This window comes from Leptodactylus fuscus, chromosome 7, assembly GCF_031893055.1.
Source record: "Leptodactylus fuscus isolate aLepFus1 chromosome 7, aLepFus1.hap2, whole genome shotgun sequence".
NCBI classification, from domain to species: domain Eukaryota; kingdom Metazoa; phylum Chordata; class Amphibia; order Anura; family Leptodactylidae; genus Leptodactylus; species Leptodactylus fuscus.
In genome coordinates, this window is record NC_134271.1 from 108335306 (window position 1) to 108363196 (window position 27891).

Below are 27891 nucleotides of genomic sequence, written 5' to 3' on the forward strand. Positions count from 1 at the left end.
AGTCATTTCTCAGTAGCGATCACCCCTATATTTCATAGCAATCATTTTTCAAACAATTTACCTTTCCTTCAAATATGGATAGAGTCTCCGGTTATGACACAGTGGTACGGGGGCCCCTAAATATTTGCCAGTGGAACACAGCTGACATTGATTTACTGGCTACCTGCTGTAGTTCTCCAACAAGCTGGGCCTATGTAAACATCTTCAGCACAGAGGGGGTCATTTGTATGGAAGTGTTGGATGGATTAGTGATGATGGATTGCTTCTGTGTCACACTGGAGAAACATTTACAAGAATCTAATGTATTTTCCAGTCAGACAGGATCCTTAAGTGGAGGAGACACTTCTATTGAAGCTAAAAACATTTTCTCAAGTCATCCCCTACTGGCGGTCTCCTTCACTTCTTCAATGTCTTTTAATGCTTTTTTTTCTCATCTTTTTTTAATTAAAATACTATATAGCTAAAAATAAACTTCACACCCATCAAACAGATAGTGATGGTAGGGAAACATCCAAGCTAACCTATTTCCAGAATTCCTATAGAAGTGCATGGAATTTATGGAAACAGCGTAGCAGAGTGAGCTCATGAGTCCAGTGTATTGACAAGCTACACAAAATCGTCACTCACCTAGAGCCTGACAAGCTTCTTTAACAGGGAGGGTATGTTTATCTTGAATTTTTTGCAGGCCTACAAAAAATCTGCTTGAGGAATTAAGAAGCTGGTTTTTTTGAAGGCATGTTGTTTTGAAGAGGTTTTTTGATGCATTTTCCCCCTTCAGCAGACTGTCTTAGGGTGGGCTTGGCAAATCTCATTAAAGGGATCCTATCTTTGGATACCCTTTTTTTCTAACACGTAGGAATAGTCTTCTCCTACCTTTAGAAGTCTTCTCCACGCCGCTGTTCGGTAGAAATCCCGGTTTTCTTCGGTATGCAAATGAGTTCTCTCGCAGCACTGGGGGCGTCCCCATTGTTGCGAGAGAACTCTCCAGCGACGCCTCTATCTTCTTCTGGAATGCCCTCTCCCTGTGTCTTCTTCCGTCCAGGGTTTCAATCTTCTAGGTATGCGCAGTCAACTCTGCCATCAGGCCTCGGGCAGAGCAGACTGCACATGCCCAAAGCCACAAGAAAATGGCTGCTTACACAGCTTACTGTGTCACTCAGGATCAGCACCCAAAGACCAGAAACTTGACCCAAAGACCACCTCTTTGAGAAGTCATCCTTCTCATCCACACCCAATTTCTTGATAGATTCCAAAGATGGATTTTCAGTCCCACCCAAATATTATGGATATTAGCTATTCTCCTTTGAGAAGACCATGTCCGTAAAACAGCACTTTAAAATGCAATTTTGGGTGGTCTTCTCCAAGACCTATCAATGTGTATCCTTTGAGGCATCACTGGATTATTAATAAATTATTTACTATCTGCAGAGCAGGAGGGTCCAGGCGGCACACAATGAGTTCATCTTAGAACTCCTTGATTTCATTCGAAATAGGAACTTTTTCACGTTTGACAGGAGCTTCTAACACCAGCTGCACAGAACTGCTATGGGCAGTTCCGCCGCGCCTACGTACACAAATTTATTACTTGGCTGGTGGGAGGAGCGTCTGGTGTTTACCGAATGATTTGAGGAATGGACTCGTCTCTCTTTGGTTAAGGTATATAGATGATGTCCTTATTTTATGGACTGGTACGGTTTCAGATTTTTGGTCAATAGTTGAGGCTATAAATGACAATGATATTAACATGAGATTTACAGCCTCCATCAAGTATTACTTTCCTGGATGTCACCATCTCTCTCGACCATAATGGCAATATTAATAAATGATGAGTGCTATCATATCACTGGCAACTGATACCAGATTACAAACCAAATCAATGCAACACCCCAAATAATTAGTTCTTCTCTGCAGCTGATATACAGACAATGGAGCAGGAAGCAATTCTGTTCTCTATGTAGTGGCAGAACTGAGTCACTACAGCTTAGCCCCCTTCAAGTGCTTTGACCACTACATAAAGAACATCTCCATTCCCTGTATATTGGCTGCTGTAAACAGCTGATCGGCCAGGGTGCCAGTTGCCATTGAGAACCTACAATTAGGAGTAATCAATATTTTCAGTCTGGAAACCCCCTTAAAGGAGTCCCTGTATGTAAGTGCATACAGAAATAACTGTCAGGATTGCCCACTAGACTCCTAAAGCCCAGGATGAGCAGAGATTTAGATCTGCAAATTACAGGTTATAATAAGCACTTTCCTGTAAAACATTAATATTTTCAACTCCTGCTGCTCTATCACTTGCTGCTTGCAAATCAGAATAGATTTTTAATGTGAAAGGTTCACTATAAAGAATCTGCACTGCCATTGATTATGGATTGCTTTTTTTACCTTAACGCATAATTTGACTCAAGATCGCACGTTACCTTTGAATGTGCTTGTGATCAAACATATTTTAGTACAAATGTATAGAAAATTCTCATGAAAGAAAGGATAAAGGCTTGAGCCTAAGAAGCACAGAGGAAAACAGCAGATGATATTGGAGAGAAGAGCACAGCTGTGTGTAGAAGAAGAACCCTTTCAATATTCAAGTCTCGCTGGATCTCACCTTTGAACTTCCATCTTTCTTTGGCAAGACTCTGTTGCTCTGCCCTGTGAGCTTCTCCCCACTTTTCTTACACTGAGGTTTGGCCAAGACCCCAGATGAAGGCTTTGTACTCCTCATCGCACTGCGTGCTGGAGCTTTGAAGTCCTGATATCTATTATCTTTTATGTCTTTAGTGCTTCCTGCATTTCTCCTCACTGAAGACTCTTTACAGCTCTCATCTGATTTCTTTTTTCTTAAGTCTTCCTTTGCCAGTTCATCCTGGAGAAAAACATCATCTGTTAACAATACTGACAATAACATCACAATAGTCAGTTACAAAAATTCACATATAGATTACATTATCTTGGGGGGAAAAGCACAAAACAAGGATGATTTCCAGGTCAGTCTCTCATTCACACTAGTAATGGATTTGCTTCACAATATTCATCTCAATGTGAGTGAGTGAGTACATTGGATCTGCGAAATGCTGCTGGGATACAGGATTGACACCTGTGGGCTGTATATGTGGATACTAACCACATACTAAGCACTAACAGAGACTCTCCCATGGTTTCCCTAAACTTCAGAATCACTACCAGCCCTTTCTGCCTAATCCATTCACAGACTTAGCTGATGTCTATTACAGATGAAGCACTTCCTTTACATTTCGCTCCTCACCCATATTACCAATGGAAGGAAGTGCATTGTGAAAGTCACAGCAATAAATTACCAACTTATATCTACATAATAAATTAATAGATGATGTTGGATGAAAAAACAGGTCCATCCAAATCAATATATAATATGCTCCTTGTATCCCACATGCAGAGACTCTGTGGACAAACTACATTTCCCATGATTTATCTGCCTGCTCTCACTCTTTGTATTTACTGCTCACAGGGGGAGTGAATGAAACATCACAGCAGCGTGTGACCCAAGATGTGGGAGGGATTTATTACCTGTGATTTCATTTCAGGAGAGAGTGGAGAAGGGAGAGGTACAAAGAGAGAGAGAGAGCTGGCAGATGAATCATGGGATGTGTAGTTTGTCTATATATTCACAGCATGTAAATAATAGTGATATAAGGAGGAGCAAGTAAAATAAAGCCAAGCAAAGGCTGTGCAAAAGAACAGTGATTATTTAGCACTGCTGTGGATGTATTTGCAGATAATTTTTAGAAGCTGGACAACCCCTTTATAGGGGCTCTATCAGCAAAATCATACTGATAGAGCCCCACATATGTGTGAATAGCCTTTAAAAAGGCTATTCAGGCACCGTAAATGTTATATTAAACTATCCCCCCGTTTTAAAATAAAACCCTAGAACAGAATGGGATCTACTTACGCATCGTGCACGGTGGGCGGGCATCCCGGGTCCGCCGTCTTCTTCATCCACGCCTCCTCTTCCTGCGATGTCCTCGGGTCCCGTCTTCCCCCGGCGTTCGCGAACTGACATTGCTAAAAAAAAAAAAAAATGGCCTGGGCGCATGTGCAGTAGCATGCTGCTTCTACTACAGCTACTGCGCATGCGCCCAGGCCATTTTTTTTTAGCAATGTCAGTTCGTAAGCCTTGGAGAACCTCGAAGCCCCAGCTCTACCAATACCCACTGTACAATAGGCAAAGACTATGACTATGGCCATTAGGCATTGTGAAATCCTTAGCATTTTTGGCAGGAGGCACAAGTTAATGGATTCAAAAAAAAAAAAAGGGAGAGCAAAGTCTTTCAATCAGATAGGCCATTTGTGATTTTCCAGCCAATAAAATTAAATTATAAATATTTTTGAAGAGATCTCAAAAGATGACTAACCTGGATTTCGGAGGAGATTTCAGTAATCCAAGAATCCACAGTCTTCTGAATACGAATTTTCTCAACTTCATTACTGTAGCAAATTACAAAACTTATAAGTCTTGAGAAATCTATTCCAAACTGTGAAAATCTGAATATCTGAATCAAATTAAGTTGGGGTGTTAAAGAAACTTTTGATAATGACGACATCTCCTTAGGATAGGTCATCATTATCATATCATGGGGTCTGACATCTAGTATCCCCACCGATCTGCTCTACTCAGAGGCAGTGTCCGGTACAGCCACTCAGTTATATCTAGGACCAAGGTCAAAGGTTCTGATACCATTTCAAAGTGAGAGTCTCAAGCATGGTTTTGGAAGGACATTCCAGGATTCAAATTACTATTGAGAGGTTGTCCAACTACAGCAACCCTTTTAGAAAATAGCAATAAGCCATGGGTGCAACAGCGGACATCAAAGGGAAAACGTGGAGTTGCCTTTCAGCAAATGAAGATGATGTGCCAGGTGTAGCCTGTGGACAAATGTGGCGCGACTAGTGGAAATAAACAAAGCCCTTTTTCACCATCTTAAACTTCCCCTTGAAAAAAGTGACTATTCAGTAGTATATATTATAGGGCCCCAAGTAGCTCCCCTTGGGAACAGTTGCTTCCACTCTGGTCTTGAATGACAGCTGTAACATTAGCGGTGTCAGTGGGGAGCCGGCACGTGAACACTGCCTGTGAGCACAGGCCCCCACTGAATAACACACACAGGAACATGCACACTAACAATTAAAACCAGAGGGTTTACTGGCCAAACATCACACACTTGTTTTATTGAGCAACACCCAGTGTGTACTTGCTGAGATGGAATAAAACTGAACGTACATTTGCTACCTACATTCATAAAACCTACCTAGTAGTGTGAGCAGTGCTGACAGACTCCTTTTCAGTCCTACAACTGTGGTATTTATCAGTATGATGCTCACGAATAAGCTGTATACTAACTCAGGATCAATCCAATTATTGTTGTCTATGGTTAATTTGTCAGTGACAACTTGTGGGCCAACTTGTACTGCACTTAGACTAACCGTCCCATAGTCAGCTGAAACAGTTTATGACACAAGCAAGCATGGACCAAATTTCAACAGGGTTTATACTAGAGACGTGTGCTATCTACACGTCCTGCTACTCCAGGTTTATTATTAGAAACTAAACTTCAAACCTGAAATATGTAACATTGTAGAAAGTCAAAATCAGACATATGCAATGGGAATGTTACCTGTCTGTAGCCAAGGTACTGAGGAGGGTGTATATGCGTGTCCCATCCTTGGCTCGGGCAATGGCTTCTAAATTGTCTTCAAGTACTTTCTTATTATTCTGCACCTCTCTTAAGATGCACTCAGCGTCCTCAAAAATTGACTTTGGGGGATTTGCAGCTCTTCTCCAAAAGACAGGGGACTTGATTAGAGAATTAGAGGGAAATGTAGACTTCTCCCTGAGCTAAAAATAAAACTCTGTTAGTCTCATTTATGGAAAACCCCAATAATAATCCACCACCAGACTAAAATCTGCAACTTGTTACCCCTATGAAGCATGCTGAACAATAAAACCACAGGGACATACCTTCAGATCATCTTCTTGAGATTTCCACTGTTTTGCATCCTTAAAAAAATAAGACAAGTTAAATGGTCACTAACTTTTCAGACAACTTTTTATAAAGAATGTGATCCTACAGAAAAATGTAACGCACTTGAATTAAAATTGTGGCTGCTTCCTGCCTGAAAAACCTCTCTAAAGTTTCTGCCACTAGGTGTCTCCCTTCTAGCTAATTTGCAGTTCACTCCCTGTTGCTAGCCAAGTTCCGTTCATAGATACATTAGATGGGCAAGATGTCTGAAGAGGGAGATTCTGCTTTGTCTTCACACAGTGAATGGAAAGGAGAGTGGTTGATTCTCCTCACAGTCTGCACAAACATGTCTGAAAACTGCTTCCTCTATGCAAAGGACTGAACATTCCATATTACACATATGACTTTTTATGCTTTCAGATTAGGGCAAGGTGATAATAACCTAAATCATGTGGTCACATGAGTCATACAGCATTGTGACATTTACGACAATGCATTACAATGCCACGTGACCAGCTGAGGCCCAATGAATAACACTGTTTTTCATGTTTGATCACCTCACTTGGCCTCCACTCATTATACTCTGGGGTCTGAGATGACCCCAGTGTATAATAGCTGTTCCGATTCGTATGCGTTCAGTCTGAATGAAACTGCATGTAGAACCTCGCAAATTATCTTATAACCAAAATAACCCAAGCAAACAAAATCCCATCAGTTATCTCTGTTGATGTTCGGTTCTGGTTATTTTTTGATTACTCACCCAGCCCTATTTCAGACACTTTTTATTTCTTTTTGTAGTTTGTGAGCCCCATATAGGGATCATAATGTACTTTTTTTTTTACTATCAGTATGTCTTTCTAGAATGGGAGGAAATCCACGCAAACATGGGGAGAACATCCAAACTCCTTGCAGATATTGTTCCTGACAGGATTCGAACCCAGGACTCCAGCGCTGCAAGGCTGCAGTGCTAATCACTGAGCCACCGTGTTGCCCCTTATTTCACACATTTATAACTTCACTTTGCTGCAACAGAAAGATTACAGAGGGACACCATCGGAAAGGCAGGTACTTGACCCTGCATAGTTTAAGGTGGAAAAAACACCTGACAGGTCCCCTTTCGGAGCACTAAGATATTTAATATTTATGTAGATGAATTCGATATGTAAACTGTAAAATGATGATCATAAATGTATATAGACAGAACAAACAACAGGAAAGTCACAGTAGCTTTTCTACGACACTCATTGGAACTAATAAGATGCATGACTTTTTGATAAATTGATTTACTTGTGGTGAAACAAGGAAGTAATACTGAAATATTTTCTATGGAATAAAAAGATCAAAGAGTTAAAGCTACACAACACACAAGCACAGCCTTTATGTGCGCTTTTCAGGAATCATCATCTTCAATATGTGAGTTCAGTCACTTACAGAATGGTACAGTTGGCTGGCATCCCATCATGACACAGACGGATTGCATTTCACCTGTTTAGCCTCAGAGCTTGACACAAAGCTACTAAAGTCTTATATAAATAAAGATCATATAACTGAGCACTAAACACACTCTAGGTTTGCAATATATATCTTATGGGAATCATACAATTTGATAATGTGGACCAAAAAATGTTGAAAATCTCTGCTATAGAATAAAAGTGCTGCGGAATATGTCGGCGCTATATAAATACATTTTTTTATTATTATATTATTATTATTATTATAAAAGAAGCATTTTACCGGGACTCTAGAAGCTTAAAAACACGCAAAATGCACATTTTACAGATGACATGTAGTGCATTAACCTTTCTGTATAGACTACAAAGAAGTCCTCAATAATCAAATCGCGATTAATGGGGCATTTTTATAAGATTAAGCTTAAAGGGGTTGGCCACTTTCAGACTAATATTGACAAACAAATGTGCAATAAAAAGATATACAATTTTCCAATATACTTTCTGTATCAATTCCTCATGGTTTTCTAGCTTTTGGCTTGTTGTCATTCATTCTGTTACTTCTAGAGCAGGGGTAGGGAACCTTTGGCTCTCCAGCTGCTGTGAAACTACAACTCCCATCATGCTCCATTCACTTCCATGGGAGTTCCCAGAACAGCAGAGCCAGTATGCATGCTGGGAGTTATAGCTTTGCAACAGCTGGAGAGCCGTACGTTCGCTACCCCTGTTCTAGAGGATAAAACTCTGACCATGGTCATGTGATTTACGGTCCATGGTCATGTGATGACACAAAGGTGCACAGCTGATTACCAGGCAGATGTCTGATTATTGTGCTGTGACTATAACGAGCGACACCTGTGTACTCATCACATGACCATGGACCATAAATCACAAGACCATGGTCAGACTTTTATCCTCTAGAACTAACAGAATGAATGACAGCAAGCCAAAATCTAGAAAACCGGGAGGAATTGATACAGAAAGTATATATAAACAAGTCCAAACCGTAACTGCTAGTATTACACTCTGGGGTCTCTCCAGACTCTAGAGTACAATTAGTGGAGACACAGGAGAGGTGAGTAAAAAACATAGAATGGCATTATTCAGTTTATTTTACAATATTGTTCGGATTTGATAGAATAAAAAAAAAGGGATTAAAAAAATAAAAACAATTAAAACTCAAGGGGTTGAGACTAAGGGTTTGCATAGAGAGTCCAAAGCAAGATGTCAGTCGTGGACATCCCACAACGTACTTACCCACAGTAATTTTAAATTAAAAAAAAAAAAAAAAAAAAAAAAAAAAAAACTGGTCCTGGCACAGAAATAGTTGACATATTGTGTATTTAAAACCCACAGCACAAGAATGTTTTTTTTCTGCAGGGTGTGGATGGGATTTAGTTAACGGGATGGGGTTTGTACTTTGTAGCAGATTAGTTGTCCACAATTACGCAGGTGCAAATCTGTTGCAAGTATGCAATGTGTGCTCCTGGCCTAAACATGTCACCAGAATACATTCTTCCAATTAGACATCTATAAAACTGTCCTAAAAGAGCTATGCCTATGTCACTGCAAATAAAAATATAAAATGACCTCCTAACACCCCAGAGCTCTGCTTGATGTATAGCGTCATAGTGGTGGATCCACTGTTTGGGGAAATCTCTCTATTCGCCACTGTGAAAATCCACTCTTGTACTCCTCAAGTTGGGCTCTCCATATATTACAAAGATGGCAATGCACCGAATGGTCAAAATGTATTGTTACATTTGTTCTATAGCAATATATGCAATGGAGTGTATGACTAGCTGCAGCTTTCCCCAGTAATATCACTGGAAATAAAACGGTGTGTTCACACAGAGGAATTTCCCATGGATTTGTAGGCGGATTTTGCCTGGGAATCCGGAGCAAATTCTTCTTGCAAATCTCCCATTGTTTTCAATGGGAGGCAAAGATCGTAGCAGGATGCGGAAAAAAAAGAAGCGTCCTGCTCGATCTTGCTGCGAATTCCGCGGCTCAAAACTCCTTCTTGATTAAGCCCATTCACCCGGGCCTAATTAGGAGCGGGATGCCGCGACGGGATGTTGATGCACTGCATCGCCATCTTGTCACAGCTAGACCATGGCAAAAATACCGGCAGCGGAAAATGAAGAGTACTTCCTCTTGTGAACATACCCGAAGTTGTCATCATGAGACAACCCCCTACATTTCCAAACAAGTAGACATTAATAAAGCACACCAGATGACAGTACACCTGCAGATTCTCACCTTCATCATACTTTGCATTTCCTGCTTTAAGGCATTCAAATCCTGCAATACATCATTGGCCTTCTGCACTGCCGTACTAGATGTGAGGGAGGATGTGTGGGTGCCACGGGCATCCTTGTTCTGGAGGAAGCTGGAATAAAACAAACAGTAGGGTATAGAGACGAGATAGTCTAGCACATATATCTTCTCACAATTAACTCATGCTCTTGGACTTATAGACACGCTCCTATTATCCTGCAAAACCTAGCTCACATGTGCGTGTCCTTTGGGAGATCCAGCCAATTCTGTAGCAGAAGGCAAATCGACTAGACGGGTAAATGTACCTTATTATATAACAGACAGATAGCACTATACATAAAACATGTACCTGTGGTTCCCAGCACTTGGTCTAACATGGCTACCCACGTTATGTCACACACCGTGCAGGATCACTTCTACACCACATTTATCTCATTACACCAGTCTCCTCCACCCTGAGTTTTGGGAACGTTCCAGCTGGAATCTGGTACAAGTCAATCTACTCAGACGCTATAAACATTAAGCAGTCCAGACAACTTTCAGAATGTGCCAACAGCGCAGTACACTGCTTCCCCTGTACCGGCAAGCTTGGCGAGGGGCCAGCTGCTCGCTTCTCTCATTAGCGCACTCAAGCGCAATCGATAACACTACTGGTTGTCATGGATACCGGACTGGCAGATGTATCGCCTCAAACTTCGTCGAGCGCTTTTTTTTCTCCTTAATGAGATAAGTATAGTTAATTTAGATTTATAAGAGGCAGCTGGAGTAGCGACAAGCTCCTAAGCCAAGGATGACATGGTGCACAAAGCTGCTGAATGATAATTTGGTCCTGATATGATTTCATTTATTTTTTCAGCTTTGAAGAAATCTATGTGTTCACCGAGGATCTTGACAACGTGTAATTAGATGGGTGGCACTATTTACAATAAATAATTATTGGATGGGTTTACATGTCAAGCGTATGCTAATCCACAGCTGAACAATGTTTCAACAAAGTTCATATTTTTTAGAAGGAATCAGCGGGAAACATACACTCTTGTAAAGATAATTCTACCTTCAGATATCATAAGGTGATCATAAATCTGACAACAAGTTGTTAAAACAAGGTTATCTGGTTAAGGGGACCAGCCTGTATTCGCCACAGTGGACAGCTGCTAAATAAGACTGGCTCCAGCTGTAACACACTCAGCCAAGTCCTGGATTTTTACATTACCCCTGCATGTATGTTTGTATGGCTGAATGCAATGGGTTCTAGAAGTCTGAACAAGTATAACCAGCTGATCGACAGAGGGATTCATTTTAAAAAAGGAGGTTTTTCAATTAAAGACATTTATCCCCTTAGGCAAAGGATAGGGATAAATGTCTGATCGCTGGTGGTCCAATTGTTGGGACAAGCGGGATCAAGCGAAAGAGAGTTCTCCCTCAGAGTGCCTCATGTCAATCGAACGGCAGTGAATGCATAGCCATCTTAAAAGTCCTATTAATAGAAATGAGGCACTCAGTTGGCATTTGAAGATTCAAGTCTTGATCCCTGTATCAGTCACCCAGTGATCACACATTTATTATGATCTTGATACTGGAGTATTGTCAGGTACTAGGCTCTCATTGACAAAATGCACTTTATCTATAGTATAAAATACAAGACCTCACAGTGTCAAAACTATAAGGTAAGGTAAGTAGTATCAAACAATAGCGACAGCTTTTAAAAGAAGTCTGCCACCATAACCCAACCAATCAACCCATCTAGTAGATAAATAGGTTAGGGTCACCTGTACCAAATAGTGTTTTCCTCTTGTACATCGGTGTCAGCATTGTCAAGATATTGCGGTTTTTGTTAACCTGCAAATCAATTCTTTGGAGCAATAAGGGCATTACCGTTGCTCCAAAGAGGTAAGGAGCAGTATCCTTATCGCATCAAAGAGCTCATCTGCATATTAACAAAAACAGTGAAATCCAATGGAGGCAGTGATTCACAAGGGATTTAGGGAACCCTAAGCTATCTGAGGTGCTGGGATGGGTTCTGGTTAAACCCTTTAAAACAAAATTGAATTCAAGACACAACCCATTTATAACTGTCCTATTAAAGGACATGAATGTAATCCTATAGCTAGAATATAAGTATCTTTAGTGGTAAAATCACTTTGTGAGACCCCCTTTAGAAACATCTTATAAAGGCATGTATGAATTAACAGAGGATGTTGCTGTAATGGGAGTCCTGGCAGTCCCATAAAATTTGAATGGAGGGGCAAGGCTGTATACAAACTCCTCCTTAATGAATAGCTACACAAGGGAAATTGTGACCCACATTCTAGAGACTGGTGTCAGCAATTAGACATTTATCACCCCTTCCTGTAGACAGGTTATAAATGTCCACTATCAGACAATCTCCTTAAACACTAGTACTAACTATTAAAGTTATGTGTACAGCAATGGTTTATTCTGACCCACAGTCAATGAGCTTTGCAGTTAGCTTACCTGTCACTGAAGGGACGGCAGTCCGTTGTTGTCAGGTTTAAGGGAGTATGGGTTTTATATGTTGATCTTGATAATGGAGTCCTGTCGGGTCCTAGGATTTCATGCAAAAAATGCACTTTCCCTATAACAATGGTAACAAACAATGACAATCAAAAGAGCTGCATCAAGATAGTTAGCAAGTACCCTCAGGTAGAGAATAGGAATGTAAACCAAGCAGAATATGCCTTGCTCCATATTAACTTTTTAAGATATCTATGCAGAGGCTTCATCTAATCTATGCTCCATGCTTAAGACCTCAAATTCTGTATGGAAGGTTTGCTATTCAGAACCTACTAATTATACTTGTTAAAGTGCTCATTAGAGATGAGCGAACACTGTTCGGATCAGCCGATCCGAACAGCACGCACCCATAGAAATGAATGGAAGCACCTGTGACGCCGACTTTGCCGGTGGCCGGCCGGCCGGCGTCACAGGTGCTTCCATTCATTTCTATGGGAGCGTGCTGTTTGGATCGGCTGATCCGAACAGTGTTCGCTCATCTCTAGTGCTCATACTAAACACTGGAAATTTTACAGATCTTGTATTTTATTAATTTAAAAGAAGCATGCTACACTATTCTTTCCCAAGCATGCTTCCCCCACATGGTGGTCTCGTTTTTTAACTTAAGAAAATAAGGAGTTTCAAGAATTACAACTCTTGCATTCTTTTCTTTTGTGCACATACTTCAATAATTTAATAAGGAGTCTTATCTTAAGAGTCCAATGGGCGGCCCTACTTAGTAAGTGACAGACATATTTCTTTGTTCACTCAGGTAGGCATAATTGACATTGATTCAATTGAACCGCCCACTGGACATCTAATCCAAGAGACAGCAAAGGTTTGACTGAATAAATGACAATTTATATGGAATCTGTTCCTCTACCACAAAATTACTACATATGGGTGCATATATACTTTAAAAAATAAAATATATTATTAATATATACTATTTAAATATACTAATTTAAAAAAACATTTTAATCGGCACTTTTTGCTATTAAAAATAATCCAGGTAAATGTGAAAACCAGACCGTTTCCTCTCCTTTTTGTTTGCATTCTCCTGGAAATTACAAGAAAAAAAAAAAAATTATCGCCAAAAAAAAGATGCAAAAATTGAAGAAAATTAAAAAAGTTTCATCACCTTTAAACATGTATGAACAAAAAAAAAAAAAAAAAGATAGACAGACATACTGTATACATATATGCACACGTCTGATCATGAACCATGGAAAATGGCCTGCTCCTAAAGTGGTTAATGACACGGCTCTAATTTCTTACCAGAGGTTGATGGTTTAGTTTCTTCCACATTTTCTTTTCCTAGAGAAGATTTTGATGGTATTTGTACATCCATAGACATCGGTACTGGTGCAAATCTGCGAGGAGCTGGAGTTTCCAGTGGCGACTTTACTGTATTCTGCTTAGTGTCTGCCACAGCTGGAGCAGCAACTAAAAAAAATACCAAAAAAAAACCAATACAATAATGTTACTACAGAAGCCCAAAGATACATTTTGCTGTTTTGGGATCCTATCATACAAACCCTTTTTTATCTAAGTAACACGTTGGAATAGCCTTAAGAAAGGCTATTCTTTTCCGCGCCGCCGTTCCGTAGGAATACCGGTTCTTGCCGGTATGCAAATGAGTTCTCTTGCAGCACTGGGGGTGGTCCTCAGCGCTCAAACAGCACTGTGGCGACCCCAATGCTGCGAGAGTACTCTCTCCAGCACCGCCTCCATTTTCGTCAGCAGCGCCCTCTTCATCCTCCTCTTCCGGCGCAGGTTTCAGACTTCTAGGCCTTGGGCAGAGCAAACTGCGCATACTCACAGGCCACGAGAAAATGGCCACTTGCACAGTATTGTAAGCGGCCATTTTCTCGTGGCCTGTGGGCATGCGCAGTCTGCTTTGCCCAAGGCCTGAGGCCTAGAAGTTACAAGCCACCACCGGAAGAAGAGGACGCTGCTGACAAAGATGGAGGTGGTGCTGGAGAGAGTTCTCTCGCAGCATTGGGGTCGCCCCAGTGCTGTTTGAGCGCTGAGGACCACCCCCAGTGCTGCAAGAGAACTCGTTTGCATACCGGCAAGAACCGGTATTGCTACGGAACGGCGGCGCGGAGAAGACAACAAAAAGTAGGAGACGAATAACCTTTCTTAATGCTATTCCAACGTGTTACTCACAAAAAAAGGGTTTGTATGATAGGATCCCTTTAAAGAGGACCTTTCATGTCCTCCAAAATTGGCTATGTAATATATTGCTGAAAAGCTGAAATCACTGCACTTCAGTCAGCTATCCAGCGATACCTCGCACGGCCAATGTTAGAGGACATGAAAGGTCCTTTTTAAAAACTTCGGAATGGGAGCAGCTGAATATAAACATTTCAGTTCTGATGCATTTTTAACTGATGACATCTCAGGAAATAATACAGATAAATCTTGGAGTCATATGAAAGAAGAGAATCTCAATCTTATAAAACTGTTCTATGTCTCATGATAGCAAAATTATAACTGTTTAATATGATCTCCCCAGACCTCAGTATCTCTGCGTATCCGAGCCCAAACACCCATAAACAAATGAAAGAATACATAAGGGACAGAGAGTGGATTTCAGCTCAAGATTTGTCGAATCTGTCAAAAGTATATTACATTATATATTGATGTCATACATACTGCCAGAAACTCAAAAGTCATTAGAAAGTTTACTTATGCTTTAAAGAAACAGGATAACCTACAGATGTAGCAGAGTTAACCCAAACTTCTGCAACTGGTTAAACTGGTGGAGTCTCAGGTCTTATCACAGAAGAAAAAAAAAATGTTTTCAATGACTTTACATTGGTTTTTGTTGTCTTCTGTGATAAGACATCTTATCTGTAAATCACAAAGTTGGTTACCTTCACTATTGATTTATGTGTGCTTTAAATCCCAGTTCTTTCTAGACTTGGGAGCTCAGTTGATGGGCCTACTAAATGAGCTCTACATAACCATACATAGATGGGTGTAAATCAATAATTAGGACCGGCCACTGGACTCCCCTCTATAGAGTGCGCATGGATTTAAATGAATTAATAATGGGGTTTTTTACAAACTTATTTATCAACTTGCTCAGTTCCTTCTACTCAGATTGTGAAGGACAGGCCCGGCCACATCTTTAGTGCACAAAACACCTAATTGGAAGAAGTATTAACTGTTGATTTTCTCACCAGCAAGCTCACACTTTGGCACAAAAAAGATGCTCATTTTGACACCAGGACAGAGAGTGGATTTCATGTGAATCCGTTACTAAAGTATATTACAATATTTATTAATCTAGGACCACTGACATCAGTAACATACGGTCGCTAGAGAGGCGCCGGAGATGCATCAGCGGCCTCAGCAATCACAATGGACGCAGGGCTTCCAGGACTGAGGAGCAGTGTGTGACATAACAGACTGTGACAGACACCTGAGCGCCATGTACAAGACAGTATGCTTTTTTCTTATGCTATAGTAGCCTCAGCCACTCCGGAGTTTTTACAGATTCCTCAACAACCACTTTAAGCTTTAATATTGTTCTTCCTCTTTTCTCCACTGTTATCACCCTTTGCATTCGCTGATCTGTCTTGTACACAGACAAATCAGTTTACAAAGAAGTCTATGTAGAGGCGAGGAGAAAGAAGAGGGAGACCATCATGTAATAAGTAATTTTCTTTAAAAAAAAAAAAAAGAGCTGGATGACAATTCCTTTGATAATCCAGTTGTAAAACAATACCATGACTGTACAGCTCAGACGGGTTTCTTATCTTCCTATTCTTCTGCTGTTTCTCTGCCTAAGAGTTGTCCTTCTCCTCCTTAGACTTCTATTGCCTACGGTTTAGAGAGGTTACCCAGGAACCCAAAAATTGTTGGTAATGCATTCATGACAATAGAAGGTTAAACGCACTAATATAGAGCAGCAATTAGAAATTTTCACCTTCTGCTGAAGTTTACACATTGCCAGCAGTTTTGTTTCCACACAGCGCCCTTTTAAAATTGATATACTTGCCCTAGATCAAAGCCATACAGAAAAGAAGGGAAAATAAGGAAAAACAATACAGGGACAGAAGCATAAAGGTCTACTTCCTGTATAATGTCCAGAGCGGTCAATGCAGCATGGCACCCATTGAAGTCAGTGGGTGCTGTACTGACAGCACCAGGACACTGTATAGGGGATGAAGTTTTCTGCCACAAGCAGCTCCATAAAGCTATTTGGTGCAGGGGGGCTACCTACCGGCCCCCACCAATCAGGAGTTTATGGCCAATCCTAAGGAAAAGCTGTAAAAACCCTAACCCTAGATAATCCATTTAAGTGAAAAAACCACAACTGAATCTTTTCCTACACTTCCCATTATATATCAATCATACCACATAGGAAAGGCTGCATGTATAATGTGACTAGTTCTTTATAAAATCAAAATTAAAAAAGAAAATGTAGTAAATCAAACCTTTCTCGCTGTTCTTCGGAGGTGCAGTTGTCTGGGGCAGAGAAACCGTCACCGGCAAATGAGCACATACTGGAGCCGCAGGTTCCCGGTGACCGGCGCTGACTTTGAATGCAGAGTTCATAAACTGTGACTGAGAAGTATATAAGAATTATTATAACAGAGATATTGTATACCACAACATATTTTTTAAATATGTGTATATATTGTGTCCATACGTAGAAGCATATCCCAATCTTGACACTATATACATCCACACTCACAAAATCAGCATCCTCAGACCACAATCCAATATAGCAAGCACTGTGAAATATAAGCAGGACAGGTTTTTCTAATCCTATACAGCACTTTTTTTTTTAATCGATCACTACCTGATTTTATTTAATTACAAATATGAGTAGCACATTTTACTATGTCAGTACCCCATCAATATTAGATCTGCAGGGGTCTAACACCTAGGACCCCCAGAGATGAGCTGTAGCAAGACAGTGTGGCTCCCAATATCGTTTACATCTTGGAAGCTGTACTACTCACTTGCCGTACAAACTGCAGCACAGCCCCATATACTTCATTGGATAAGTGCTGCAATACCAAAACCAGCCACTATAGTGTGTAAGGTGCGTGAGCAGTGTGGCTCCTGGCATGTAAATACTGGGAGTTGCACTATTTCAGCACAGTTGATCTGCTCGGGTCCCAGGTGTCAGACCCCGCAGATCTAATATTAATGGCCTATCCTAGGGATTCGCCATTAAAGGTATCCTATCATACAAACCCTTTTTTTTCTCATTAACACGTGGGAATAGCCTTAAGAAAAACTATCCTTCTCCTATCTTTCGTTGTCTTCTCCACGCCACCGTGGAATGCAAATGAGTTCTTTCGCAGCACTGGGGACAGGCCCCAGCGCTCAAACAGCACCGGGGGCGTCCCCAATGCTGCCAGAGAGCATTCTACAGCGCTGCCTCCATCTTCATCAGCAGTGTCCTCTTCTTCCGGTGGTGACTTGTAACTTCAAGGCCTTGGGCAGAGCAGACTGTGCATGCCCACAGGCCACGAGAAAATGGCCGCTTGCAAAGTATTGTAAGCGGCCATTTTCTTGTGGCCTGTGGGCATGTCCAGTCTGCTCTGCCTGAGGCCCGAGGCCTAGAAGTTACAAGCCACCGCTGGAAGAAGAGGACACTGCTGACAAAGATGGAGGCGGCACTGGAGAGAGTTCTCTGGCAGCATTGGGGACGCCCCTAGTGCTGTTTGACCACTGGGGCCCGCCCCAGTGCTGTGAGCGAACTCATTTGCATACCGACAAGAACCGGGATTGCTACGGAACGGCGGCGTGGAGAAGACAACGAAGGGTAGGAGAAGAATAGCCTTTCTTAAGGCTATTCCTACATGTTACTCACAAAAAAAAGAGGTTTGTATGATAGGATCCCTTTAAGGATAGAAATTGGGTAACTCCTTTAATGGCCATTAGTATACAGATTTATTGCATAGAAAAGGCCCCGTGTGCACCAGCCTTGAACCGGATCTGTTTTAAATTGTCAACGCCATGTACTTAATGGGGTTATCGATTTATTCACTCACCTGTTCCCGGGTGATGGACCCCAGGTTTCCTGCGATGTCACCACCCCTGGGTCATATGATTGGAGACAGCGTTTGGCTCCCAGTATCGCTCTTCCCCCCCCTCCTTCCCCAATCTCACAGGTAATTAATTAGAGGCTGGCTAACTATAGTGACAAGAAAAAATGCTCCCTGGAAAACCCCTTTAAGCACTACAAGTGTTCACACAGTTTGCTTTTGGTGCAGCTACTGCATGCACTTTATTTTTGCAAAACAAGAACAAAAAAAAGATCCAAATTTGTTTCGACTCCAAGACCAAAAACTGCACTGAATCTGAATGTGAACAGTGCGAACGTCTCTAAAAAACCCATCTACAATATGCCCTTTTTTCAAATATCGCAACAAGAGGAAGAAAGAAATTAAACAAAACTGCATGATCTTGACTGGTGAATAAACACTATCCATGAATTATGTTACACAAAGAACACAGTCATGAAGTGGGGCCAAAAGGGAATGCAATGTCTGTGCCAATGCATAACAAAGGGACTTGGGAGGAGTTAGCAATTAGAGAAATTGTTTCTTTAAGGGGGCATGTGTGCCAAGGAAAACAGGCACTGCCTGAGCTGCCAGTCTTCTACATGGAGATGAGATATAGCAGCAGCACTTAACATAACAACATTCCCAGATCTGTCATAAATCAACATTAATGTTACCATCAATATATCAAAATATATTACTCTATAAAGTCAGACATAATCTTATTTTCTACATCCTACCTCTATGGTATAGTCATCGCAGAGAAGGAAGTAGTATTTCCAAATTACATGCATGGGGATGCCAGGTTTCTAATGTAGTAAGTGCTAAACTCTCCACCCAGGTAAAGAATAATTGACTGTACATTAAACAAGTAAAATGTACTTACCTGCTGCTTCCATAGCTCAATTTGGATTCCTGTAGGTTTTATAATAAAATAGATGCTGACATCCTGCAAAGTGATGTCTATAAGTCCCAGACATTCCCCTGCTAAACAACCTGTGATAAACATAAGACTCTAGGGCATGTCTATAACGTGGACATAGCTCTTAGGAAGTCATCCGCCATTTTTTCATAGGACAAATGAGAGGCCAACCACAGCAACGGAAACAGCAGCACACAAGGCATTAAGTAAAATGGGTGTGTTTTGTCCTCCATACTGTAAGTGAACAGTGGCTGAATAGATGAGTCCATGCTTCATTCATTTAAAAAAAATACTGGGGAAAAAAACACGCCTATTTTCATGACTGGTGGGGGTCCCAGTGATGGGACCTCTGCTCACTTATCCTATAGATAGGGGATAATTAATAATAAACAGCACCACCTTTGTTTATAGGCTGTTTCTGGTACTGCAGATGATCTGAATTAACCTGAAACTCCTGACATCTATTCCAGCACACATTCTCCCTGCTTCACGTCACTTCAATGCTTAAACCTGCAGACTAAGGGTTAGTTCACACTAGAGCTTGTATTCTGTCCAGAAGGAGTCCGCATGGACACCCCCCCGGATGGAATACAATCGCAATTGGAAGCGATGCGCTGTCAAAGAACACGAACCCCATAGACTATAATGGGCTCCGTGTGCTTGCTGTGCACTGCCTGCACGAATCATTTCTGTCTGGGGGGTGTCCATGCGGACTCCTTCCGGACGGAATACAAGCACTAGTGTGAACCCACCCTAAAGCTGACCATAAAAATTCAATGAATATTCTGCCACCTGCTAGGTTTCACTACATTCTTCTTAAATTTCCTCTTTAGGCCTGCTGCTTATTTGATAATATAGGTCTTGGTGCTTCTTATGTCTTTACAGAACAAAGGATCTCACATACTAAAATAAAACCTGTCATTCTTTTTCCCACACTAACAGATGACAGGGATAGTTGGGTTCTGACCCATCTGTATTTTTTGCTTAAACTTTTAATAAATCTTTAGTAATTTTACCCAGAATAAAGTATTGCTATTGTTATTACAAATCCTAGGAAATGGGAAAAAGCTTTTCTAAAAGCGGAAAGCCACAGGACACCCATTTACTTGTACACATCCCCGTTTGTGATGGAAAGTGAGTATATACCTGCATCTCGAGTTGCTGCTGCTGGAGCTTTTCCAGATGCTGGAGCCTCTGCTCTGTCAGCAGGGTTAGCTGCCTCTCCAGCTCGCTGACTCTCCCCTGATACAATCTTTCCAGTGGCTGACTTTGGATCTTGCTGTGCTGTTCTGTGAGCATTTGCAGCTGCCTGTCAGCCTCCTGGAGTTTGTTAAGCAGCTGAGACACAGAGTTCACTTGGGCCTCCAGATTACTCTGAACCTAGGGGAACAAGGAAGATAAAATGACCTCAATCCTTACATCAGCACGTATGGGAAGAAAATGACAAGTTATGATAAAGCAATAGCTACATCATATATGTTTGGCTTTGTTGTGGCATCATCACAGGTAACATTGTCCAGATTACTGTAGTTGCTGCTTAGAATTCCCTTAAGGCTACATACACACATTGCAGATTACACATAGCAGATTCCACAGCATAATACAGTAGCGCTTAAATCCATGAGATTTTCGTAATCTCATGTACAAGATTCAGATGTGAATGGAAATATCCTGAACATTTTTAAAACTTACATCATGTCAACTGTGTGTATTTCCATTGCAGGTTTCACCACTTCAGTGACGGGTTAAATTAGCACCAAAATCTACATTTCCTTTGTTATACAATACTTTAATAATCTCTACTCAAAATATCAGCCAAACCCTCTGTTTATCACTACACATTATTGCATTTCTTACAATTCCAACACCTTGGAGAACTGTGACAGAACCAAACCTTCCTTTTTAATTCAACATATACAAAAATTCTGCCAGTCGCAAATATACATATAGGGACACCACGCAAAATTTTCCTCACCTGTAGCACAGGAGCAGTAGCGGCGATAGCAGCGGCAGTGGCAGCAGCAATGGAAGCTGTATGGATCTCATTGGTCTCCAAATTCTTATCAGTGCTGTTGCCAGTCCTTTTAACTTTACCAGCAACATCATTGAGCAACTGAACTGGAACGTGTTTGGTCACCGGGCCATTCTGTGCTCTAGAAAGATCAGAACAACTGGATAACACCCAAATCTAAAACAACATACACTGAAACCTCTCCGAAAGACCACACTATTATCCAGACCATATTTTCTATTACAGATTTTAAGCTTTACATATTAACCATCTTCTTTGCGAAGATAATCTCTAAAAGATCATTTTTTAATGCAATTTTGGGTGGTCATCTCAGGTTCCACTGAAAGGTTATTTTTTTTTTTTTTTTTTTAATGTAGATTGTGAGCCCCATACAGGGATCACAATGTACATTTATTTTCCTATCAGTATGCCTTTATAGAATGGGAGGAAATCCACGCAAACACAGGGAGAACATACAAACTCCTTGCAGGTTTTGTTCCTGGTAGGATTCGAACCCAGGACTCCAGCGCTGCAAGGCTGCAGTGCTAACCACTGAGCCACCGTGTTGCCCCATTATTTTCTTAATGTCATTTATATTGTGTTATTAACATAGCCATCACCAAAATGAAGAGCGCTATTACACAGCAGTATCTTTAGTCATATTAATGCATGAGTTATTTGTAGTCACACACGGTTTGCACGTTTGATCAGTGTTATTCATTTTCATTAGTGTAGCAGAAAATAGCACATATGTTAATGCAAGTAGAAACAGCCCATGTAAGCCCATCCTGAGGCTAGGGGCTACAGAGTAACTTTAGCTGGGACTTCTACCGAATGACCAAAGATTACTGTGTCACCCTGCAACTCCTTTACCCACATCAATAAATGGACCCCGAGAGTACTGTGACGTCTAGTATAGCATAAAAATCCAGCAGATACGTTGTAACCAGAAGCCGCAGTATCTCCAGGGTCACAATGTGACTCCATTAACTAATTTATTTATTTCTCTTACTCTCTTGTATAGTGCCAACACAGGGCTTTATAGTTATCTATGATGCTAGAAGTTCCTGGCTCCTGGCCAAAGACTGTCTTGTGCCATATTATATATATATATAGCTTTCAGTTCTTTCACTTAAAGAGGTTTTCCAGGAACCCTGGGAAAGTCAGGGTTGGAGTTGTTTAAATAAAGTGATTTCTCTGGTGCCAGCATTGGCATGGCAAGAGGTGCAGTGGCTAAGGTGACCACTGCAGGCAATCACTGGTCAGATGTTGGGTCATTGCCCAATCATTTGTTGGTGTGCATGTTTATGATGCAGTAGACACATACGGCCAAAACCCCATGCAAATGCAACTACCAATAATCGCATGATTATACAGTATAATCATGTGATCATTGTCCGCTACCAAAGAGGTTTTCTGGGTCATTTTTTTTAAATCCACTCCTGGTTTTAAGTTAAAAACTGCAAAAAAAACCTGATGAAGAAACAGTTCATTTAAGGGCAGCCTTAAACAGGACCTTTCATCACCTCAGTTAACTGCTGTTAATTTCAGCACCCAATATGTTAATTTGACTCTCTGCTGTCAGATGGGCAGCCCTATGCTGGAACAGACAGCCTGAGATTGCCCACCTAACAGTATAAGGGTGAGTTCACACCGAGTATACGCCAGCTTATTCTGAACGTAAAACACGTTCAGAATCAGCGGCGTATAAAGCATATCCCATTCATTTCTATGGGTGCCGGCATACGAGCAATCCCCATAGAAATGAATGGGCTGCTTCTTTCACTGCGAGCAGTCCCATTGAAGTGAATGGGATGTGCTCGCGTGTATGGCTCGGCATGAGCAGAGATAGCCAGATACGCCGGCACTTCCCATTCACTTCAATGGGAGTGCTCGTAGTGAAAAAAGCAGCCCATTCATTTCTATGGGGAGCGCTCGTATGCCGGCTCCCATAGAAATGAATGGAACTGCTTTATAAGCCGCTGATTCTGAACGTGTTTTACGTTCAGAATAAGCTGCCGTATACGTAGTGTGAATGAGCCCTAAGTGTATTGAACAGAAAAGATAGCTTGGGAACGGTAGAGGCTAGAGAAAAAAAAACAACTGCATTGGAATCAGTGGAGTTATCAGTCACGTATTGAATGATCCAAAGAGTTGAACTTCGTGAAAGGTCCTCTGTGAGGAAAACTCCTGAGTGTTTAATTCCAACAATGAAGCATCCTCTGAGTGTCATGGTATGGGGATGCATATCTTGGAATGGTGAGGGCAGAATTCAGGTCATTGATGGAACAATTAATGGAGCACGATACATTCAGGAGATTCTAAAGCCTTAAATGCTGCCATCGGCTCGTGACTTATTTGGCTCAGGAAACAGATATATTTTTCAGCAGGATGGAGCGCCATGCCACACTGCAAAACTATGCAAGAAGTGCTTTGGTGAAAACAATGTAAAACTGCTGTCTTGGCCTGGAAACAGCCCAGATCTTAACCCCATCGAGAATCTGTGGTCGAAGTTGAAGTGGATCGTGGCCAAAAAACATGCCAAGAACAAACAGGAATTAATAGAGGCCATAACTAATTCTTGGTTCCACATTATAAGTAAGGAAGAATTAGAAAATCTGGTGGAATCAATGCTTAGAAGATGCAAAGCTGTAATTAATGCCAAGGGTTTCCAACACGCTACTAACCAAATCTTCTTCAATGTACAGTGCTCATCAAAACTGTTTAAATATATATTAAATATATTTTTAATTTTTTAATATCAAATTTGCATTAGAATTGTTTCTCTTTGTTAAATTTCAAAATTTATATCACATTTTATTGTGTTTTAAGCCATTTTTTTTCTAAAATTTAATGAAAAATTGCACTGTGTCCAGAATTTTGGCACTAGTGTATATGGCATGATAAGCAGGCACCCAGGCCTATGCACAGTCTGTGGTCTGCACACTTATACCTTATTAGAAACACCTACCTTTTATTTAATGCTGCCAACAAAGTCTCCTTTTGGCCTGTAGTAAACTGTGAAATCTGAACGTCCTTTCCTGTAATTGAAAGACAGAACAATATACAGATACAAATATACAGTATATATATATATATATATATATATATATATATATATAGTATAAACATACAAATATAATTAAGAATGTTATTTATATCTTTCTAAAAGCAAAGTATATAGCTGTGAAGTTATTTTATAGACGAGAAGAAACTAACAAATCACTGTCACCAAAAGTATAGAAACCCCAGGGAGATGTGACAGGGGCTTCATTATGTTATCAGTATCTCTGAGAAGAACTGTAACCTATTAATACAGAACATGGGATAGGATATCCGTATAAAGGATCCTCTTATATAATAAATATGTAAACAAAAAATCATATGTATTTTGCAGACAATGAATGGATTACTTATACTTCCAGTATCTGAGAAATTGTGACTTACCTTTCTGAGTGCTGCCCTCTAGTGGTTCCTTTGTGGCTTTTTTCTTTTCAGCAGATTCCTGAAAATGTCTAGTCACAAGACCCTTTTGAAAAAGAAAGCAGAGACTCACAATGGGTTTGTGCAATAAAAATAAATATACTAGATCAAATACTATATATGTGTGTATAATGAAGAATGTAGAATGAAAAGATTCTTATATAATGTTACATAGTATGGCTGACAAAAGGCAAGTTAAGGTTTGGTTCACATTTGCGTTAGAGTTCGACACAGCAGATTCAACCAGAAACAGGCGGGGAGAAAAGTCCTGCACAGAGAACTTGTTTTTCTGCTGGTTTGAGTATAGAAACAGCACAATCCTGACGGACACCCAGCGGATCCCATTATAGTCCATAGGGTTCGCAGGTAACCGCTTTGTTAGTGGATGGCCTCGCTGTTGTTCAGGTCCCCTGGTGGACTAGAATGACGGAGAGCCAGGTGCAAGTGTGAACCTGGCCTCAACCAATGGATGGTGGAGAATGTGGATCAAGCAATTGAATAGGGGCAAGTTTTAGAACTTTGTTGTGTCCTATTGAGGAAGATGAAAAATCTATAAGAAATTAGTCAACCTGCCCTAATAGGGAAAACTTTTCCTGCTGGTCCAAAGTAGTGATCAGATTAGATCAGTACTAAAAGAAAAAATCTGTACATTTACTACTAAAGGAAAGACATCTTTCAACAGCTGGCACTAGGCTTGTGGGTTTTTTTTTTTTTAAAGACTGCAAATGTACATACTGTTTTTAATGGAACCTAGTAACATGGCCTATAAGTCTGCCCTTTGGTGCCGGTTTAAAATCTGCATTGTGGTAATTAATACTGCGGATTTTCACGGCAGATTTCATCCCTTTCTATGCAAAGAGGGAAAATCTACAACATTTCCTGAAATAAATCTGCAACAAAAACGCACCGTTAGGTTAATAGCCCATAACAAAAACTGCAGCATTTTACAGTCCCTGCACAGCGGGAATGCTGCAATTTCCAAAATTGTCACGTTTTTGGAAATCTCAGAATGTAAATTATACCTACGAAAACGCTGTCTGTTTCCGTATAGGCATAAGTGAAGCAGAAAGTCCATAGAGGAAATCTCAGTAAAAGCACTGTGGGAAAAACCGTGAAGTGTTTCTGCTGCAGTTTCTCTCACAGGGCTTTTTGGCTGCAGTCCACTACATAGGGCCTTAGCCTTAGATGCATTTCTTCAGCTGCAGATTTGCAGCAGTAACGCTGTGGATTTTCTTCTGCATAAAATCAGCAGCCATGGTATCATTACCTGAAGATTCGTTCAAGCTAAGGCCCCATGAAGCGAGCTGCAGCCTGAACTGTGGGAAACACTGCAGCAGAAGCACTGCCCCCACATTTCAAAGAAAGTCCCCAGGGGGGCCACACGGTGGCTCAGTGGTTAGCACTGTAGCCTTGCAGCGCTGGAGTCCTGGTGTTCAAATCCCGCCAAGGGCAGAAAACCATCTGTAAGGAGTTTGTATGTTCTCCCCGTGTTTGCATGGATTTCCATCCCATATTCCAAAAAAAGACATACTGATAGGGAAAAATGTACATTGTGAGCCCTATGTGGGGCTCACAATCTACATTTAAAAAAAAAAAAAAGAAAGTCCCCAGAGTTTTCCTCTGTAGTTTTCCTTTCTGCTCCCATTATGCCTATACAGTATACGGTGCAGTGGACCTGACACATGTGGCCTTAGCCTTAGAGTACACTATGAGAGCAAGCCAGCACTGCCAAGCCATGTCTGTTAGCTAAGAGATCGGCAGATTACATAGAAAACATAGAATGTCAATTTTTTGATGATGAATAAAACAGAAAACCATAAAAAATAAAATTCAAAAATAAACTGCATTTTCAATAATGATACAAATGACTTCTTCATTCTTACCTTTTGAGGCGGAGAATCAGTTTTCTGCTCTGTAGAGCCATTTCTTGCATCTATTCAGTGATATAAATGAGGATGTAAGTTTATTCTACATACAGTGTAAATGCAAATTGTAACAACCACAGGCAGAGTATAGATGATAAGTGATAAGCACAAGGGAAACATCTCAGAACAGTATCAGAATTAGGAGTCGTATAGTAATGGCATATCTAGACTCCCTTCCTTCCTGCATCTAAGGCTATGTTCACATCTGTATCTGAGGCTCAATACAGGACTTTTTTACATATGATAATGAAGAATTGAAGGATCAATCAAATCTGCCAGATTCTATTGGTGTCTGTCAACATCAAGTTATACAAATTTGTTTATTAGCTCAGTATTTTATTACCATAATTCCTTCCTAATAGAATACATTTGCTATTAAGAGCTTGTGCACACTTGTGTTTTAAAGAGCAGTTTTCATTTTATCAGGAATGGCTGACGGTGATGGAGCAGAAGGAAAACTTTTATTAAAAAGAAAATCCTCTGCTTGGATCCATTTTCTTGTACATACTATGTATATGAATAGCATCTAATACATTTGGTGTAATTCATAATTTGGTCACAAGGTGGCACTATGTTACTATGACAATAGATCTTATGCCTGAAAAAAAAAAAATACCGTAATGATAATAACCCTCATACACCCTTCCTAAACTAAATACTGAAAACTATTTTTTTAATTTTTTTTCTCATGTCCGACCTTTATGATGTATCCACAGTAAATACAAAGATCTGATAGAAGAGAGTCACACCTCTGAAACAGATGAGCCAAGATGGTGTCCTATAAGAAAAGGACGATGGCAGAAAATACCCTAAAACTTTTGGACAAATACTCGTTTGGCTGAAAGCCAGCTTGCCCAGCGCCCTCATACACATGCATGCTTGATTTAGTAGACTGTCGCTTTTGTTCTGAAAGGGGAGAAAGCTAAAGGCCTCTCTGGTGGATCTAATCTGCCCAAGCACAACAGTCTGCACTGACACTTCCCCCATATAGGACAACCCATATACATGAGATGGTTGGGCAGGTCCGATCAACAGAGATCTAATGTGTATGGGCAGTATTGATCTTCGGAACTGTAAGTAAAAGAGGTTATCGTGGGAATAATAAGGCGTATCAGTACATTTCCTGCACTGGATACGCTTTATTACTAATATATAGCCTGGAGCCCCAGAGCCTCAAAGTGTAACTTTGTACAGTGCAGTGTGTTACTGGAACTGTATGAGCGCCATCTTCCTGCTTCTGAATGAGGGTGCTACCCCTTGTTTACATCAGCAAAACC

The 27891-nt window shown here is 40.7% G+C and overlaps 1 protein-coding gene across 1 annotated transcript in view; it reads right to left on the reverse strand.

The window, feature by feature from the left end:
* Positions 1-27891, reverse strand: part of KIAA0586 (KIAA0586 ortholog) — a 102119-nt gene that overhangs the window by 69456 nt on the left and 4772 nt on the right. Inside the window, exons 2-14 of the mRNA XM_075282718.1 lie at positions 26573-26622; positions 24654-24735; positions 24178-24247; positions 21171-21348; positions 20342-20575; positions 16690-16819; positions 13517-13684; positions 12200-12320; positions 9707-9836; positions 5993-6031; positions 5649-5869; positions 4389-4461; positions 2603-2860 (exon numbers count right to left, since the gene is read on the reverse strand). Of these exons, the coding sequence (XP_075138819.1) occupies positions 2603-2860; positions 4389-4461; positions 5649-5869; positions 5993-6031; positions 9707-9836; positions 12200-12320; positions 13517-13684; positions 16690-16819; positions 20342-20575; positions 21171-21348; positions 24178-24247; positions 24654-24735; positions 26573-26622 (1754 nt within the window). The remainder of the gene's footprint in view (positions 1-2602; positions 2861-4388; positions 4462-5648; positions 5870-5992; positions 6032-9706; positions 9837-12199; positions 12321-13516; positions 13685-16689; positions 16820-20341; positions 20576-21170; positions 21349-24177; positions 24248-24653; positions 24736-26572; positions 26623-27891) is intronic.